An 18,874-nucleotide genomic window follows, 5' to 3' on the forward strand; every position below is an offset into this window, starting at 1 on the left:
TACAAACGCCTATGACTATGAGATGAAGTGGAACATTTTCTTCTCCATTGTACGCCCTGGAAACAATCAACCTTACATGTAAGCCTAGAATTAAATGTGCTGCTTAATGTGTTGATGAAGGCCTAATGGATGGATCAAGTACAAGATAATAAGAAGTGGGAGAGAGATAGAAGATAATGTAATTTCATCCTGGTGAGTTTTGGATGACTGGGTGGACTGATGGATTAATCTCAGGCCACTTGACATCATTTCACCAGTCATTACATGTACCAAAACAAATTGTGATTTTTAAATGTTGCATATCCAAACCATATTTGTCTGTTACAATAAAGAAATCATTCCTGCAGTGACAGGATTAGATATTTTTAAAATATGTTTTAATTGTCGTATATCATTCAAGAAACTTAACTAAACTAATCCTTACTATAGTTTTACACGCTAAATAAAGGGAGAGAAAAAAGAATTCATCTTCCGTCCTGTGCTACATGAGCATGGCTGGCCTCAGTTCAGTGTTCGCTGTTGCTCTATTAGACTCCTCTGTGACTGTCACACGAGTAAACTGATTCCCGATCAGTGGCTGATATCACGGTTAACGGTCCGCCATGTTCCACCGCCCGCCTCCTCCACTGTCCAATCACTGACGCGCCTCAAAAGACTGAAAGAAATATCAGCCAATCGCGTCGCGTTCTGCGTGTCCTGGATGGGAACTGACAACATCAGGGAAGTGAAGTGACTAACTCAGCCGAGGAGCAGCAGCGTCTTTGTGTTTTCGCCTCTTTCTGCAGTCAGTCTCCCCGCAGCTATGTCGTGGTGCGGTTACACAGGCCGCTACTGACGTCGAGTTTGTGTTAACTTAACTTAAAAACTTTCCACTCAGAGGAGGGAGACGTGTTGCGACACCAGCCCGAGCTTCCTGAACAGGAGTCCAGCTCGGTAACAGGAACTCACAGCGACAGAGGGCGGCGAAGGTGAGGTAAACACAGCCCAGGGAGAGGTTAACCAGCGGCCCGACGGTGTCAAAGACCTTTAAGACTACCCGGATTAACTTGGGTTAATCTACACGGGGGTTAAACCATGTCTCTGGTGGACCAGAGCCAGAAGTGGTTCCCCACCAGCGTCCAGGTAACGGTGCACCAGGCTCGAAGCCTGCGCGTCAAGGGGAAGAATGGCACCAACGACTCCTACGCCATCATGCAGGTGGCCAAAGACAAGTTCTCCACCTCGGTGGCCGAGAAAAGCGTCGCTCCGGTGTGGAAGGAGGAGGCTTCGTTCGACCTGCCGCTCTTCCACCCGGGAAACGCCGAGCGATGCACCCTGCACGTCATCGTGATGCACCGGGCACAGGTGGGACTCGACAAGTTCCTGGGTCAAGCTGTGATCAACCTCCTGGATCTACACGACGACAGGTCCCGCACAAAGACCGAGTAAGTCCGCGCTGTGAAGTGGGCCTCATGTGGTCATCCCTCATGAGGTCACTGTTCCACTGTGTCAGAGGATCAGGTGTCTAATCTGGATAATGTCTGATGACCTCATTCCACACATGTTGCAGTGTGGAAACTAATAACATTCACATAACTTCAGTATCAGTTCAAAAGTTCACTGTGATGTAGACAACATCACAAACGTTACAGCCAGAGAAACGGCTTATCTTCTGATAAATAGTTTGGCTAATATCATGTAGCTAATATCATGTAGCTTTATCCCCAGTTACACACCGGACCATTGTTGATATTCATTTAGATTTATTTTCTTAAATTAGTTTGAGCCCAGACTGACAAAACTTCCTCTTTTTTTTTTTAAATGTCCACATCCTCCTTAGTGGTTGACTATAAACAAACCAATGTCATTGGTTTTCCGACACGTTTGTGTATTGTTTTGAAGTGGAAAGCATGAACACAATTTCTGTGGCTTATACGAAAACCAAAAACAAACAAAGGTCTTTTACTGTCATATCAATACGATGTTGATGTTAGATATTCTCCAAAACAGTTTACTGCTTTTAATGCAAAGATGGTAAATGTAACAAAAATCATTGAACATTAAATGTTGTAAAACACCACACATAAAGCCCATTACAGTCTTTGACTTGCTTCACACTTTGAAACGTGTGAATTATATATTAATCCTTTTTCATGTTCATTACATTGATATAAGTTAAGTTTCATTAATGGGAGAAAAGAATACACCGTGTACACATCAAATATTGTGATCTTAAAATACGTCACAAAATGGAGTTTTAAAAAAAACATAGACATGGTGATGAGCTGACTTTACCCTCCCTCCTCTTATCAGTGTCTGGAAGGAAAAACAGAAACCATGCAGTTGGTGGGAAAACGAACCAAAATAAGTCTCATCTCAGCTTCCTTCTGTCTTTCCTATCCCCGCTGGGCCACACCTCAAACGTTTGGCTGAGGCTTTTACTTCATGATCTGGTGTGAAGCCAACTCTGTTACTGGCAGCTTGGTTATTGAAGCCTTTCTGGAAATCTTTTTTTGTTTTTTGTTTCTCCTACTGCTGCTGTTACTTCTGCACATTCCCCTGGGTTATTTAGCAGTTAAGTTTAAGTTTATTTTTTGCTCACACCCTGATGTGTTAAATGAGTCAGACATGACTCATGGGTGTAACATGGGCGTAACAAGACTCAAAATAAAACATTTTATTTGCTTTGAATTAGGATATACACACCCCCTTTTGTGAGATGCATTTTCAATATGAAGAGGGCTTCATATAGAAACTGTCAACTGTATCTTACCTTGGTAATTCCCTCCCAATATAGTTCTTAAATATATTTAATTATGTGCTTCTGAAATGACCTTTGGTAAAGCCTGAGTGAGCATGGTGCTGGAATGACCTCATTCACTTATTTATCACCATCATATCTGAAAGGTTATCTTGTTATTGCACGGCAAGTTTTTACACTTCAATGGCAGAGCACCATGACTGTCCGTGCTAGGTCTCCTCTTTCCATCTCCTTTTAAGATCCAACATAAAGGCTGGGTATTGGATGTTGCTGTTGTCGCCTGAAAGCGTGGTGTTAAATTACTACCCTGCTTCCTTGTACTACTGATACAGGGTGTGACATTGAGGACTTTGTTTTTCTGTTGAAAGGGAACTCTGCAGTTGCCTCTAATACAAAAGAGTGCATTCGAGAGGAAATGAGGTTATAACGCCACACATTTGAGTTTGTCAGAGAGTGAGAAGCATTAATTATCCCAAATCATCAGACAAATAAGATCAAAACCTTGGAAAAATGTAATTTAAATGGTTAGTGTTAGTTATAAGTTTAGAGAGTTTTTCAGTATGTAACTGATTTACTACTATTATTTGCATGATAAATTGAAAATTGATTTGTCTAGGTCTATAAATTGTCAAAAAGTTTGAATAATAGCCATCACATTTTTTCCAGAGTTTAATGTGATGGTTTTTGTTGTTTATCTAAATGTCTGAAACACAGCAATATTCACCATTTAGTATCAAAATTACAATATGACCAAGTGCAATATGCTGGACCTCCAATGTTTTGATTAAGGCAAATGTGTCGTACCATTTGTAAATGAGTGATTGTGCTGCTCCAGACATTGTGTCCTACAAATCTTATTCTCCAGGTTTTAGGGAACATGGTTGTTTAGAGCAGACGCCAGCAAAGGTCTCGTCATCATAATTATATTTCTTTGTCAAAACGAAATGCAGAAAATCACACAACTCATCACAGCTACAATAGCTGTTTTGAATAATTGCTATATCATTTTTTACATATTTACATTTACCCCTAATATTTGCTTAAAAATTAAAACAAATCAATTATCAAATTATTTGTTGTCTTTTTCTATCAACTAATTGGTTATTCACCTAATGATCATACCGCTATGAAACATTTTAAATCTTTGATACATTTTGATTAGTTACTGATATATATTGATATAATGTACAAGTAATGATTTCATATTTCTTGTTTTGTATGAACGTTTGTTTAAACCCCAAAGAAAAAATCTCACAATTTAAAGATTGAAGTTATAAATATTTGGAAATGATTGCTTAAAACATGACTAAACCAATTCATCCATCATAAAAATAGTTAGTGATGATACTGGACCAACTCCAGTAGTGACAGAGCTGTTCTTTAGAGTCAGATTGATTAGTTCAGACAACAGAGCCACAATATTTGTTTTGTAATCAGTGGCACTAAAAATAAATCCCTCAGTGACGTACGATTTGTGTTCACCCAGTACGAGAGTCACCTTCAGTGAGTCCAAACAAAATATCAATTTATATAACTGCAGCCCTGGCTTTAAGAATATTTATAATTTAAACATTATTTGATAAGTGATGAATCTTCTTAAATTAGTTATCTCTGAGTTTTAAACAATGTTTCAGTGGAATCTATCTATGTTTTACTCTATTTACACTATGTTGTTTTAATGGTTGAGTTAATTCTGCAGAGCACCAGTAGGGTAAACACAGGCTTGTTAATCATTACGCATGTAAGAGAAGTGCCCTTGACAGTTGACAAAGGGAACCTGTACAGCAGGACCAGTGTGCATCAGACATGACAGAACATGCACACCCTGTCGGCTTTTTAACAACTGTCATAAAGCATTGTATTATTAGAGTCAACTTAAATGCGTACTCTGACATAATAGGCAAGAAGAACAACATCGGTTTCTCGATTGGCTTGATCTCTGTCCTCGTAGATAGACTTGGTTAATGATTGTTTGACTTGGCAGGCTGGGTTCAGGGTTGGAAACGAGGAGTGTTTGAATTATATTTAGCGTAACATTCATTACCTCACGTACTGAACATCACCTCCCTGCTTGTTTGAAAGCGTTTGAGGAATGTTGGTTCACTCCCATGCTTGTTTCCTGACTGTTCTCCCTAGAAGAGCATGCCTGGAAGTCTGAGCGATGGCACGAAAAATAAATGCTGCAGCAGTAAACTCCACATGAACCGCTTTGAACGGCCTGCTCACTGTCACTTTTAAAAAAAATACTTTATTTACAATTTTCAGGTACGTAACAAAGTGTTGACAGGACACATAATACAAAGAAAATTTTACTTGAACAAAACCTAACAACAATCAAAACAAAAGCAAAAAAGCTGCCACACAGATTACACAATTACATATATGTAAAATGAAAATTGAATCCAAAAGCTATACAGAGATGGGCAAAACCAAAAAAGGTGCGCCAGTGAACCCTGAGCAGAGCCACATTCATCACATTGAGAAGAGACTGATGGGAAAATGCGGTTCAGCTTTGTTTTTGAGTAGTGCAGTCTATGCACCACTTCGTTCACTGTCACTATTATATTTGCATTCAGTAATAGATATTCTCAGCATACTCCTCATTATTCCCCTCAAAGTTAGATTGATTCTTACCGGGGCCCACATACAGTTTTATTCTACAAAATGATTAAAGAGGAATTCACCTTTACTTGGAGTGAAATAGTTGAAGTGCCCCTCTGTGGATAAAAAGAGTTCAGAAGGAGAAAGGGTCACCATAATGGGCGCCTTGTCTACAGTATTAAAGGGATAGTTCACCCAAAAATGAAATGTCACTCATCTGCTCACGACAAAGCTGATGGAGGGGTGGGTGAAGTGTATCCACAAAACACTTTTGGAGTTTCAGGGGTAAACCGTGTTGCAGCCAAATCCAATACAATTGAAGTAACTGGGGATCAATTCTTCCAACGTAAATAAAACTTGCCTCCATGTTGCTTCTGTGGTGTCATCCAAGTGTCCATAAGCCATGACTTTCAAATTCAACTCGAAACAAGGTCATTCACACCAAGAATTGATCCCCAGTTACCTCAGTTGTATTGGATTTGGCTGCAACACTGCTTACCACTGATACTTCAACAGTGTTTTGTGAACGTAAACACTTAACCCACCCCTCCACCGGCATAGTGGTGAGTAGATGAGTGAATTTAAATTTTTCAGTGAACTATCCCTATAATGCGTCTATTCATAGCGAGGCTTTAATTGCACACGCTGAAAGCATCTGTATGTAATGGTGCTAATGGCTTGTTTTGGCATGGTTTTAGACAGTGCTCTCCAGAACTCTCCTACCTTCCCCTTACAGACAATAAGTGCTGATGCTGTACAACACAAAGGACATAGTTGGGGCTGGGGGGTGTGGGAACAAAGCTGTAATTGTCAGGCTTTATCTGTGGTGTGCATGGTATGACCAACAGGAACTGGAACAACCCATACACTGGTTAATGACACCTTTCAGTCTCGGGTCGAATGAGACGCAGCACATGAACTCAAACTGATATAAAGCATTTGAAGTCAGAGTCGTTAGGAACCAGGCGATTTATGTTGGATATTTATTTACAGTATGTAATTTATTATATTCATCTTTAGATCTCAACTGATTTATCGGTTGGTGAGCCTTTCACAGACACATTGGTATTGATGTTGATTTTTGATGATATTCGCCAGTGGGGAATATATGTTTATTTTCTCGAATCAAGTTCTATATATTTGGTTGTATCTGTGTAATCTTTTTATTTACAGTTTCTTATAATAAAGTGTATGCGGGTTGATAACGACATCTTAGTAATCATTGCCAATATTTATATATTTGTAGATATATCGGCATATAATATATCAGCATAAGAAATGTTTTACTCCCTAATATCTGTGTCAGCATCACTCTCAAAAAATTCTGTCTACACATCTTACACTTAAAACATGTTCTCAGAGCATGGTAATTAAAATAAAAAAGATAAAAAATTAATCATTATATTTGGAATCTAGTAAAAAGCGACTGTTTATCATTTCTGCTTGATTAACAGTGGATTGGTAATTATTCACAAGTGTTGTTGATTCATTTTGTGTTAAACCGCTATTAATTGAAAATGTCAATTTCACATAACAAAAAAGCTGAATCAGAAATGGTCAGTTAACACTGTTTTAATTTAACTAGACTGAAATTATTTTGCCTGTGTCCTGCACATGTTAACCTGTATGAGTCATGTAATTCGTGTCTTGATACCAATTCACATGCTACCTGTTGCAATGTAGCAAACTGTGCAGTGGGAAAGTTTTGATCCTTTTATTAATTCTAAAGACAGTTTCTGTGATCTTGCAAAACTTTCAATTCAACCCCCTGTTTATGTATTTTTTTCTCTGCAGTTGGTTCAAGTTGGTGGACAAGTCTGGAAAAGCAGATAAGGTGCGAGGGGAAGTGCTGCTAGATATACAGTTCATGAGAAACAACATGTCGGCCAGCATGTTTGACCTGTCTATGCAAGACAAACCACGCTCACGCATCTCCAAGCTGAAGGACAAAGTCCGTGGAAAGAAGAAGGACAGCTTCTCTGACTCTGCCTCAGCCATCGTTCCCTCTGTCAGCCAGGTCCTCACTGACAGTGACGGAGAGGCTGATGCTCAGTCACTCAATCAGTCTGTGAAAAAGAAATCCAAGCTCAAATCCCTCTTTGCACCTAAATCCAACTTGCAGCGTAACATTTCACAGTCCATGTCTACACTGGGGACTCTTCCTGAGAAGAACTCATCTCTTAGTGGCAGCCGCTCATCTGGCCTCAATGTAGACTCACCTGAAGGTAACATAACCTTTCTGCACTCAGTGTGCTCTGTCTGTGGATAGTTCTGTCTTTCTTCTGCTGCACAGTGCAAGTTATGTAAGTTATGTGGTTTTTTTATCAGTCTTCTCTCTTTCTCTTCCCACAGTGAAGAAGAAATTCAAATTCCTGGGACACAAGCGATCAGGCAGCTCTGACAGCAAGGTGTCTCAGGGTCCTTTCTCCCTACTGGGTCGCTCCAAGCAGAGCAACAGTGACCAGAACAACTTTTGCATCAACGGCAGTCATGTGTACACAGAGGAGACGGAGCCAAAGAGTGGATCTACTCTCAGTCTGAACAGCTCAGGCCAAGGCTCTGTGGAAGATGTCCACAAACACACCTCAGATGCCTCTGCAAGTTCCTCCAGAAGTGTAGCTGACCCCACCCCCACCTCCAGGCATGAATCAACAGACAGAGCTATACTGGAGCAACAACGCCATCAACAGGAGGAAGAGAGACGGCAGGCAGAAGAGAGGCACATAGCCGAAGTAAAGAGGGTGGAGGATGAGGAGAAATACAGGGCAGATGCCAGGAGACTGCAGGAGGAAGAGGAGCGCAGATATCAAGAGGAACAGGAGAGGAACCGAAAATTCCTCGAGGATGAAGCAAGGAGGAAGAAACAGAGGGAGGAGGAGGAGGAAGAAAAAAGAAAGCAAGAGGAAGAGCATAGGATGCGACATGCAGCGGAGAATCAGAATCTTGAGGAGGAGCGTCGCAAATCAGAGGAGCAGAAACGACAGGAGGAGGCCTCCATGAGTGACAGGCTGTCAACTCTGTTCGGAATGATCAGAAAGAAGGAGGAGAAAAAAGAGGAGGTGCAGCAGCAAACTAAAGAGGAGTTGCCTGAAACAGCCCCTCGCAGTGACTCAAGCAGTCTTGATCAACCGATCTCCCACCACTCCACTAACCCATTTGAAGACATTCCTCTCAGCAGTAATGAAAGTCCAGCTGATCCTCAGAAATCCAGCCGTAATCCTCAAACCCCATCAGCCATGGTCTTCCTCAACCGCACTGCCAAAGTGTCTGCAGTCAAACCCAGGTATGCCTTATTTTCATATTGTTGCATTATATGCTCATAATAAAGTATTGATGTTGTTATATCATTGTTGGGATGCTGGGGATGCTATTGTTTCACTATTCTTAGACTTGCGTGACTGGAATTTGACCAGTACCTGCACATACCGACGCATTTTAAAATGGCACTCACTTATAGCACTTTGTAGTTTTGCTCTTTTGAAGAAATTTTACTTTCTCTATTCTTGTTGTTCTGGGTTTGTACCCTCATGGTTGAATGCACTTATTGTAAGTCGCTTTGGATAAAAGCGTCAGCTAAATGAAATGTAATGTAATGTAATTTTAAGTACTATGTGCATCATATTTAACTTAACAACAGCAAAGCATAAAGAAGAGGGGGTTTTTTTTCTCTGCTCTGTTATCTAGTCATCACCAAGACACATAGAAATGTAGAAATCCCACATAGTTTGCTCCGGTTACAAAGCTTCTTCCTGCACCGAGATGTCAACACTGAAACTTGGAACTTCCACTACTCTCCGCCCTGTTTCTGTTCCTGGTGCCTCAACCCTGTCAGTGTGTTGAATAACCAAAGCTCTGAATTCCATCCTGTAGTTGACTGACGTGTTTGACCAGTTTGGTCTCAGCACAGATGAGAAGTTGGGTGTGGCTTGAGCTTGTGAAGATGTTGTGGAGCAGGTTTCGAACTCCTCATAAGGAGAGAAGCAGCGACAGTGTGACTTTCTGGGTGATCCGATTTTAGTTTAAATGGTGTTTTTTTTTACTTTCTTGTGGACTGGATTGGATTTTTAAATTTTGGAATGGTTACGGTAAGAAGCTTGTTCCTGCTGTTGTCATGGTTATTACATTGGTCCTCATTTTCAAGGAAGTTTGCTCGATGGCAGATTAATTGTATTATTTAGTTGTGTTGTATATTTTATTACATTTTGATGCCATGTTGGACTATCTAGTATGATCAAAGTTTCAAAATCTTACAGCAGAAATGTCACATTGTGCTCAACAAATTGGACAGCTAAAAATAGAAACCGTATCCGCATGACGTGAATATCAGATGTACTGTCTGTAGTTTGGCTGTTAACACTGAACAGTGCAGCATTTTATGTGAGCTTGTCATATTTAAGAGACCTTTCTTAACTGTGATATCATTAAGTTTGTCGTCACAGATGAAATATTCTCAGTTTAATAAGATTTGAGTTAGTCGTGAAGTGAGTATTGATTTTTAGGCGCTACATTATGTGCGTTTGTAAATGGCAAATCGAATTGTTTTTATTGACTGACTTCTAGACATGTGAGATTCAAGTTAAATTGGTGACGGGTTGTACATTGGTGGAAGTGACTTAAGATAATGTGATGGTCACACTGACCCGTAGGCCTTTGTTTTCACTCCTTGGCAGATTGGTTCAAATTCTGGAGTCTGAACCCCCTGACTGCCAAACCCCCAGTCAGCTGTGTCCTTCCCCAGCCGCCTCTGAGTCCACCCTCTCTAGTGTCCCGTCTGAGCCCCCTGATAGTTTCTCCAAATTCCACTCATCGTTGCCTCCACCAAACGTAAGCAAAAGCCTGTCTGGTTCCCCTCGTGGGAGCACAGAGGATTTGTCATCTGTGGAATCTGAGGGATCTTCACCCACCATGGCGGACAAGAAGAAAAACGCCCCCCTGCCACCTACGTATCATCTACATGGGAACCAAACAGGAGGAAATCCCATTCCTGTCAGAGAGATGAAAAGTCCTTTCGTAGAGGCAGACGGATCGCAACAAGGCAAAAAAATGTCTATACCACTTCCTGATTATGAATCCCTCTTCCCAAAGAAGAGGCACGGAGTACAAGGGCACACTCTGTGGGATCATATTACCGCTGAGGTCAATCAGAGACAAAGGGACACTGCACCTGAACTTCTGGGTCCAGAGATGAGTGTGGATGGCCCAGTGGGGCATGATCCGAGTCCTAGGTCGTTCACATCGCAAGAGAGTCCTGCCATGAGGCATTATCAAACAATACCTGAGGAGACCAAACCTATGTCGTTAAAAAAGGCAGCGGCCCCAGCTCCCCCTAAACCAGTCTTATCCCCACATCCTCAATCAATCGGTCAAAACCAGTACACTGCCCAGCAGTCTGGCATGAGACCTAATCCGTCTGCAGTGCAGGGACCGAGAAACACTGACTTAGCAAGCAGAGAAGGTCTCTCTGGGATGTCCAGGGATGGAGCGAGGAAGGCGTTGCAGCCATCACCCGCAGCTACACTTGCACCCAGACCAAGTATCCAAATGGACACAAGTCCACCAGAAGATCAGCGGAAAGAAGCACCCACTGCCAAACCCAGACAGAGGTCTAACGGCAATGAGCCAATACAGAAAGAAGTTTCTGCTGCTGACAAAAAACAGAACAGTAATGCCCAAACATTATTTAGTCAGAGTGTGAAAAGCATGGACAAAAAGAGTAGGCAGGCAAGGGAAAACTTGGTAGAGTTTGACCCGTTCCCCAGCACTGAGCTTCTATCCAAAGACCCGTGGGCACAGCAGAAGCAGAAGCAAGAAGTCGACAACCTTTTGACTGGCAACATCCAGAAAGAACAGAAACCTGAAATTCAGGGAATGACAGCCGATGATCTTGATAACATTTTTAGTCAAGATAAGCCAACAGATCCCTTTGCTAGTTTTAGTCGCAGCAATTCAAACAACCAGAGTCCAAAAAGGAAAGACTCAGAGCAAGCGGGCTTTCATGCTTTTCAAAGAAAGACTTCACAGAGACGGAGTCTTACATCAAAAACTCCCCTGGAAGATAAAGGTCTCCAGTCTCAACAAGAGCCAGCATCTAAAGAAGGAACAACCAAAATGGCAGCTAACCAAGACCTCGTCACAAACGATGTCAGGAAGGAGCCGGTCGCACTTCAGCCTCAAGCTGACGTGAAGACACAGAGCGGTTTTTACAAAGTAGAGGATCAGTTTGGAGCTGAACCTTTTGCTGTTCCCTCTGCGTTGACTTCCTCTGAGCCCCTCCAGGCTATTACGGAGGAACCAGGGGCTCTGTCTGGGGGAAAGACACTTTTGCAAGCGTGGGTCTCACCGTCTGAGGTTCAGCCTGTCAGTGCTCAGAATAGCAATGGAGGTGGGCAAGCCTTAACGGCACGCAGGTGAGATTGAAGAGGTTCCTTACAAAGAATACTTATGTGGACTGTTTATCTAGATTTGCACATGGCTGCTGTTGTTTTATTGGGAGGCAGATAAGGTCTTAGGATTTACTTTGGGAGTGACTGCTTTGAGAGCTTGTGATTTCTTGGCTTCCATTCCTCATTTTGGGTTAAATTCTGAAAAGTGCACATGGATCACAGTGAAATGATTTGCAAGATTCGCAAAACACCAGAGGAAATTGTGAATGTGAAATTGTGATCTCTTTCTGTGCTTTATGATAATGTGTGTGCTTTCTTTACAGGCCTCATCCCGTGAAGCCCCTGACCTCAGTTGAGAGCCAACATGCCACCAGCACCCAAACTGGGAAGGAGATAAAGGTCCGGGACAGTACACCGGGGAAGATTAAGGTACTGTCATGACATAAATAACATTTTACCTTTTTTAAGGTAATTCTGAGAAATCTTTTAAAGACTTTAAATATTAACTTAATGACAAAATGTCAGTTGCAGTTGACAGCCTTATTTTTAACCCCTGGAACTTGGAGTTTGAACCCAATTCATGACAAAAAGTCCACTCATTATGTGTTTTTCACAGTTGTCTGTAATTGAGGAATACTCAATCTGCTCATAAGATGATTTGGCTGAAAGCTACAGAAAAGCCAAGTAAACTTGTGATATAATTATCTTTTAAATCTCTGTTGAAACATTCTTGAGCGTATTCTCTCTGGGTATAATCCAAAGAGTCATTACAGTTCAATTAAATCAATAAATAGTTATAAACTGTATTTACCTTTTGTCGTGTCCCTCAGGTGGCAGACCCGTTAGGAAGCGGACCTTACACTCAGCTCACCCAGGGGGAGTTGATCACAATGGTGGTGAAGCAGCAAACAGACCTGTCCAAGAAGGACGCCAAAATCGTGGAGCTGGAAGAGTACATCGACAACCTGGTGGTGCGAGTCATCGAGGAGAAACCCAGTATCCTGCAAGCCTTAAACGCCACCAAGCAAGTGTAAGGCCGTGGCGGCTCGAACGACACAGGCCCACTCGGGGACTCAGTTCTGTCTTTCTTGTGTGAGTTTGTACTGTTGTCACTGTGTCATCGTGTTCTCTCAGTGCACGTTGTCACTGAGGGACACGATCTCCACGAAGGTCTTAGAGCATATGCACTTTCTTTAACTTTCAGAGTCTTTTTTCAGAATGCTGGAAAATGTCTCTGAACTAATAATTACTTCATAACAAGCAAGTGAAAATCTTTATACAAGCAGATGAATGTATTTGTTCCGACACTAAGGTACTGGAATTTGCTTTTAATTGTTCCATGAAAATATTTTCATTATCTTGATTTATACTTCATACTTGATTGGAACTCGGGTTGAGCATTATTTAATATACTTAATGAGAAGAAAGGTTTTCACTTACTCTGGCCTTTTTAATTTTTACTCTTCACACTGGGCTTTGTGTAACTTTTGTGTGATGCATGACCATATACTCAACCACATACGACCATTCCAAATACATGCTCCATCTTGTTTAGGTCAGACTGTATTAGTATTGTCTTGTAAATATATTTGCAGTACATTTACTCAGCTTTCCTGCAAATACTAACTAGGAATTCTGCCCTCATGAGCTAAATATTAAGATTGTGTAAAAAAAACAAGTGCACATTTCTCTTTCTTTTGCCTCTTTCACTTACGTCTTATTTTACTCTGTTTGTTAGTCCATTTGGCAGATGTTCAACATTCCTCACATGTTTAACTCACCACAGTTGAATGTCAGCTGGTCTTCCAGTCCTTAAAAGATATTGTGCCTACACTTTTGCTTCAACAAGGTTTTTATTTTGAAAACCAGGAAATCAATAAAAGAAAGCCAGCTACCAAATACTGTACATCCTTTGAATAACAACAGTTTTTTCCTCTTCTTTATGTGGTTGTAATCTAGCCGGTGCACTAGGTGGAAAATTAAATATTATGCAAGAAATATTACAGAATTAAGTTTCTTTAATAATAATTTAAGACTTTGATCATTTTGATAATTGTGTTCTATTTATATAAAAGAAAAATACAGAAATGATTAAAACCTAATCATTAGGAGAACAGTCACAGACTCAGAGTCCGTCATAACCAGCCTGGTCTTTGTATTTGAACTACAATCATGAATGAAAACCTGCATCTTTGCCTTCACATTATAATCCTCTTTGATGTCTTGGCAGAAAATAAAGCAATATAACATTTTCAGAATGTGAAAGCTGTGCCTTCAAAATCTTTTTCATTACTTTAATGTTTGCTGGACGGACAGTCATTGGCTCCATCTCTTGTTTGTCCGACATGAAAATAATCATTCAGTCAATGTCAAACTTCTCAAAGGAGTGATGCTGATTTTAAATTTAAATAAAGACACTAATTATTTCACCAGACTGTTGTATTTGAGATTGCTTACAGTTATTCCGTGTACATTTTCAAAGAAAGCAACACTCGTAAATGAAATGTTAATCTTCACAGCTCATCATTTTGTAAGCCTTTAAAAAAAAATTGGAATTGTCTTGCGTGTTTTTTAAAAATGTTTTCCCACTACCTGTCTGTTCAGATCATATTCAGTTCTGATGTGTTTAAAAATTTGATCAAGATTCCTGTATACAAATATACAAAAATAAAAGTTTTAAAAGGGAAATAAAAATGCAAGACTGTTTATTTGTGAGTATTGGATAAGTTTGGTGAGGGATACTTTTGTTATCGGCAACAGATTCCAGTTTAAAAAGACAAAAGCAACAATGAATTGATCAAGAAGTTTAAATAAAGACTGATGTACTGTAGTTTACTACTCAGTGTCCCCGACCTTCATTCTTATCCAAAAAGCTAGTGCTTATGCACCAAATCCACAGCTGGAAATAGTTCCAGACAAATTCACAATTTACTCAGTGTGTGATGTTTACATAAAGCTACAGGGAAATTATCTTGTCCTATATTAGAAAATGAGATAATATATTTGTGACCCCTTGTCTTAATTAGTAAAGAATGGGCTCGATGATGAGACCCACAGAAAGGCCTGGGAACTCTGAGTATTGAGAGAGAGGAATTAATGCACTGTTGGTTTAGTTCTTTTCATGAGACCTGTTAACAATTATAAAAATGCAGAATGACACCAAACTCATCCCTGTAACCAAGTAAGTCAATATTTTTAATCTGTGAAAAGAGGATTGTCTTTCATGGTCCACACACAAAATAAATCATAAAACAAGATTTCTACAATAAACAAGCCTCATGTAAAAGACACTATTTTAGAAAATAGAGGAGTTAAATCTTAATTTTAAAAAAGCATGCTACTCTACGCGATTGCATTTCTTTTTAAGGACACATGGCAGTTGACTGTGTTGAGGTTTAAAGTGGAACTCAACTGATTTTATATAATCTGTATTATACTATTATCTGTTTACATGTCTTCAGGAGAACAACTGCTTATGTGAAAAATGTTTGTCTAAAGCCTTTTGTGGCTCCAGAGGGAGCTGCAAAGAATATAATCAGTTGCCTTGAATGATGTCACTTGATTCAATATGTCTGAAGAATGCAGCGAGCATTACAAACAGCGGTGACCTACTCTATATCTCTGTAATTAGAGATCTGCATTAGCCGTTATTAGTAACACATGAATTCTCCATCTGAACAGTCAGAGGTCAACAAGTAAGGAGACTGCACATCGACTGTTGGCTATATAAAGATGGACGACTTGTCTCTACTTCCTCCCACTATCCAGATATGAAGCCATATATCCCGGATACGAATGCATCTTACGCCAGACTGTGTCGGTGAGTGTGGATGGAGCCACACCGATACACACGCTTGACCAATCACGAGTCAGTCTCAGCCGTCAATCATGATGTTTCACCCCATTTCTATAACATCAAATAACTAATGAATTCCGAGCGTACTGGAAATATTTACACTGGAACAAACATAAGTGTGCTTCAATCTACCTAAAATGACAGAAACCACCTTTGAGAAACCTTTATTTGACATGTATTTTTTAGTTTGGTCCCATGTCCCATCCTCTAACATGGAGGAGGTAGAGTTTATAACCTATACTGCAGCCAACCACAAGATGGCGATCAAGATGTTGGTTTCCCCTTTGGGCAGCTGTCATGTTGTCCATCTTTGTAAACAGCGTTTTGTGCGAACTACAGAGACAAATTTAGTGTGGATAGTTTGGGGTGAAGGTTGAGAATCTGACTCATCTAATTCTGTTATTTGCATGTTTCCAGAACGAGATGAATGAAGTCTGTCCAAAGAAGCAAAGACTTGAAAACAACAGCTGCCTAACACACAGGAGCTTTACAGAACCACGCTGGCTGTGGCACAGTTATTGGCCGAGATGCCGATGCGACGGCGACACGTGAACATCTTGCGGAGCTCGGAGCGGAAGCGGTCGTGCAGCCAGGCGTAGAGGAACGGGTTGCAGCAGGACGAGCTCATGGCACACAGGTGACAGAGCAGCTGGATGAGCAGGAAGTACCTCTTGTCGATCAGGTCGATGTCAATGTCGCGCAGAACGTTGAAGACGCTGATGGGCAACCAGCAAACTCCGAAGGCCGCCACCACCAGGCTCACCAGGCGGAAGGTCTTGCGTTTGCGCATGCGCTGCGCCTCCGCCTGGCTCTGGGTGTGGTGGCCGGGCACGACACAGTTCCGCAGCTTGACAGAGATGCACAGGTAGGAGATGCAGAGCGCGGAGAGGGGCAGGACGTAGGTGATGAAGAGGGTGCTGTACGCGTAGGCCAGCCGCTCCCGCTCCTGGCCCATCCAGAACTCCTCGCAGATGGTGAAGCCCTCGTTCTTAAACTCCACGTGGTAGGTGTGAGCCACAGCTGGGGCCACCAGGCTGCAGGACAGCAGCCAGATCCCGGACAGGAGGTAGGTGCACGCCAAGACCGAGATGCGCTTTTTCAGAGGGTGCACTGTGGCGTAGTATCTGTAAAGAAAGAAGAGGAGGAGGAGAGTGGGATTAGATGAGATCTGTCCTGTCTAAAACGTGTGTGTGTGTGTGTGGGGGGGGGGATGTGGGACATGCCAGGGGACTCAATTTCAAAGAAGAACGTGCAAATGACCGTTCAGCTTTTGGAGCACCACAGATAATAACAGCCTTGTGTAGCTCGGAACAAGAAAAAACATGTTTTTATCTTTACAAACATCACAAATTGGATCTGCGGCTGTCACCATTCTCGACAAGGGAAAGGATTTGTTCCTCTCGAAAACAGCTTGACACAACTAGCGATGGGGAAATTGTACAGTATTTAGTGTATAGTCTGACAAATCCCTCTTCCATTCTTTTTGTTCTCCATATCGAGAGATTTACATGTGAAGAGACCCAAAGGAGGGATTCCAGTGAACAGTATCTGTGAAGAGCTGTATCTGCTGTAGTGTGAGCAGCCATGAAAGAAACATCATTATCTCTTTACAGATGAAGCATAAATGGTAAACACATGATTAAAACATCAATAAAAGCAGCACAGTGCAAGAATACATTGAAATATTTAGCAGAAAGGAGAAAAGAGGAAGTAAATGTGTGTGGTCACTGTAACTTATGGGATTTTATTTTATTTTATCAGTCAAGGCTGCAGAGTTTCAGGTTTAAAACATGTATCCAATTTCTTCTAGTAAAAGTCTCAAAAATGGTCCATTTGACCTCTAGAAGACTATAGCGTTTAGAGTTCTTGAGCGCGGAGAGAAAACCACTTCAAGATCGGTTATCATTGAAACAACTCAACAGTGCTTCTCAAAGAAAAACCCGAATACACTTCAGGACTCCTGTTACATTATTCAAGAAATTGTTTCAATTATCATTGCCAAAAAATGATGATTATATACACTTATGTGCTTGCATATTTCCACTCCCATCTTTTCAGAGCTGGTATAAAATCATCCACTACATTCAGGTGCTTACATTTGCATCTGCCTCTGCAATTTGATGCAATTTCCTTCAAGAGAGGCATGTTTGCACCTTGTTTAAAGGAGTTTATGGAAAGGTGGCTAAGTGGGTTTGGATGAAAATCCTCAGAACTTGTTTTGCTTTTTGCTCTTCTGATGACGCATCAGGGAGAGATGCATGCAAACAACAGATCCCATGCTTATTATTATTGTCTGTCCACAGTCACCTGGTTTGTTGTGACGTACCTGTCCACACCGATGGCAGTGAGAGTGAAGACTGACACGTACACCGTCACAGGCTGGATGAGGTAGACCAGGTAGCACATGAAGCGCCCGAACACCCAGCCGTGGGGGTTGAAGGCGTACGCCAGCGTGAAGGGGACGCACGTGGCACACATCAGCATGTCGGAGAAGGCCAGGTTCCCGATGAAAAAGTTGGTGACGTTGTGCATCTTGCGGGTGCAGCAGATGACGTAGAGGAGCAGGTAGTTGCCGAACACGCCCACCAGGGCCACCAGGGTGTAGCAGGGGATGATGAGCGGCTTGAAGGACTGCAGCAGCTCCACGCCCACAAACTGGGGGCTGCGCTTGGAGGAGCTGTTGTGCAGCGCCACCTCAAAGACCTGACCGCTGTCACTCCCATTCACATCATGCAGCATCATGCATGGGGGGGTGAGCTCAGCTGCCCAGCCGCTGCCTGTGCCCTCCATCCCAGAAGGCTGATGTCGACCTGGAGGTGTGAAATCATGACTACAATGCATTGCATGTGATGTTTTGTTGGAAATTTAGTCCAACAAACATCACACAGCACATGGACATATTCACTGTGTCTCTTCCTAAACAACCTTGGAACAAATGCGAAATGTGTACAGTCTCTGTAGGCACATACCAAGGACATACTGAGCAAATCTAAATCCTTCAGATTCAATTAAAAAACTTCAACAGTACTTCAAAAGATTTGTCCAATGAGAAAATAATTTTTAATAGTTTGCAATGATGGAGAATTGGTTCATGTATTTGCATCATTTCCATCTTTTTCTTTTCAGCTGCAATATTTGCTTCACATACTTGAAGTCGTTGAAGCCAGGGATGTGCTGATATGATGAAAGACATGAGCATGTCATGCAAACTGTTCACGCACAATCAATTTAATAGAAATGTTCCATTTTATAATTTTTCAACCATGTGCGACTGCAGATAAATTGCTCAGTTTA

General features: G+C 41.5%; 2 protein-coding genes across 3 annotated transcripts; one reads left to right on the top strand and one right to left on the bottom strand.

The window, feature by feature from the left end:
- Positions 1–690: 690 nt before the first annotated feature.
- rab11fip1a (RAB11 family interacting protein 1 (class I) a) lies at positions 691–14,156 on the top strand. 2 transcript variants are annotated; one of them, XM_035165418.2, is made up of 6 exons: positions 691–1,424; positions 7,136–7,566; positions 7,694–8,624; positions 10,012–11,748; positions 12,048–12,153; positions 12,555–14,156. In XM_035165418.2, the coding sequence occupies exons 1-6, from the start codon at positions 1,075–1,077 to the stop codon at positions 12,756–12,758; spliced, it is 3,759 nt and encodes a 1,252-aa protein (XP_035021309.2). In that variant the 5' UTR covers positions 691–1,074; the 3' UTR covers positions 12,759–14,156. The 2 variants fall into 2 exon arrangements, with proteins under 2 accessions (XP_035021309.2, XP_047197092.1); XM_047341136.1 differs by lacking the exon at positions 10,012–11,748.
- Positions 14,157–14,906: 750 nt separating this feature from the next.
- Positions 14,907–18,454, bottom strand: prlhr2a (prolactin releasing hormone receptor 2a). The gene is made up of 2 exons (XM_035165419.2): positions 17,907–18,454; positions 14,907–16,704 (listed from the first exon to the last, which is right to left on the bottom strand). The coding sequence occupies exons 1-2, from the start codon at positions 18,419–18,421 to the stop codon at positions 16,068–16,070; spliced, it is 1,152 nt and encodes a 383-aa protein (XP_035021310.1). The 5' UTR covers positions 18,422–18,454; the 3' UTR covers positions 14,907–16,067.
- Positions 18,455–18,874: the final 420 nt, after the last annotated feature.

Source organism: Hippoglossus stenolepis, chromosome 9, assembly GCF_022539355.2.
Source record: "Hippoglossus stenolepis isolate QCI-W04-F060 chromosome 9, HSTE1.2, whole genome shotgun sequence".
Lineage (NCBI taxonomy): Eukaryota > Metazoa > Chordata > Actinopteri > Pleuronectiformes > Pleuronectidae > Hippoglossus > Hippoglossus stenolepis.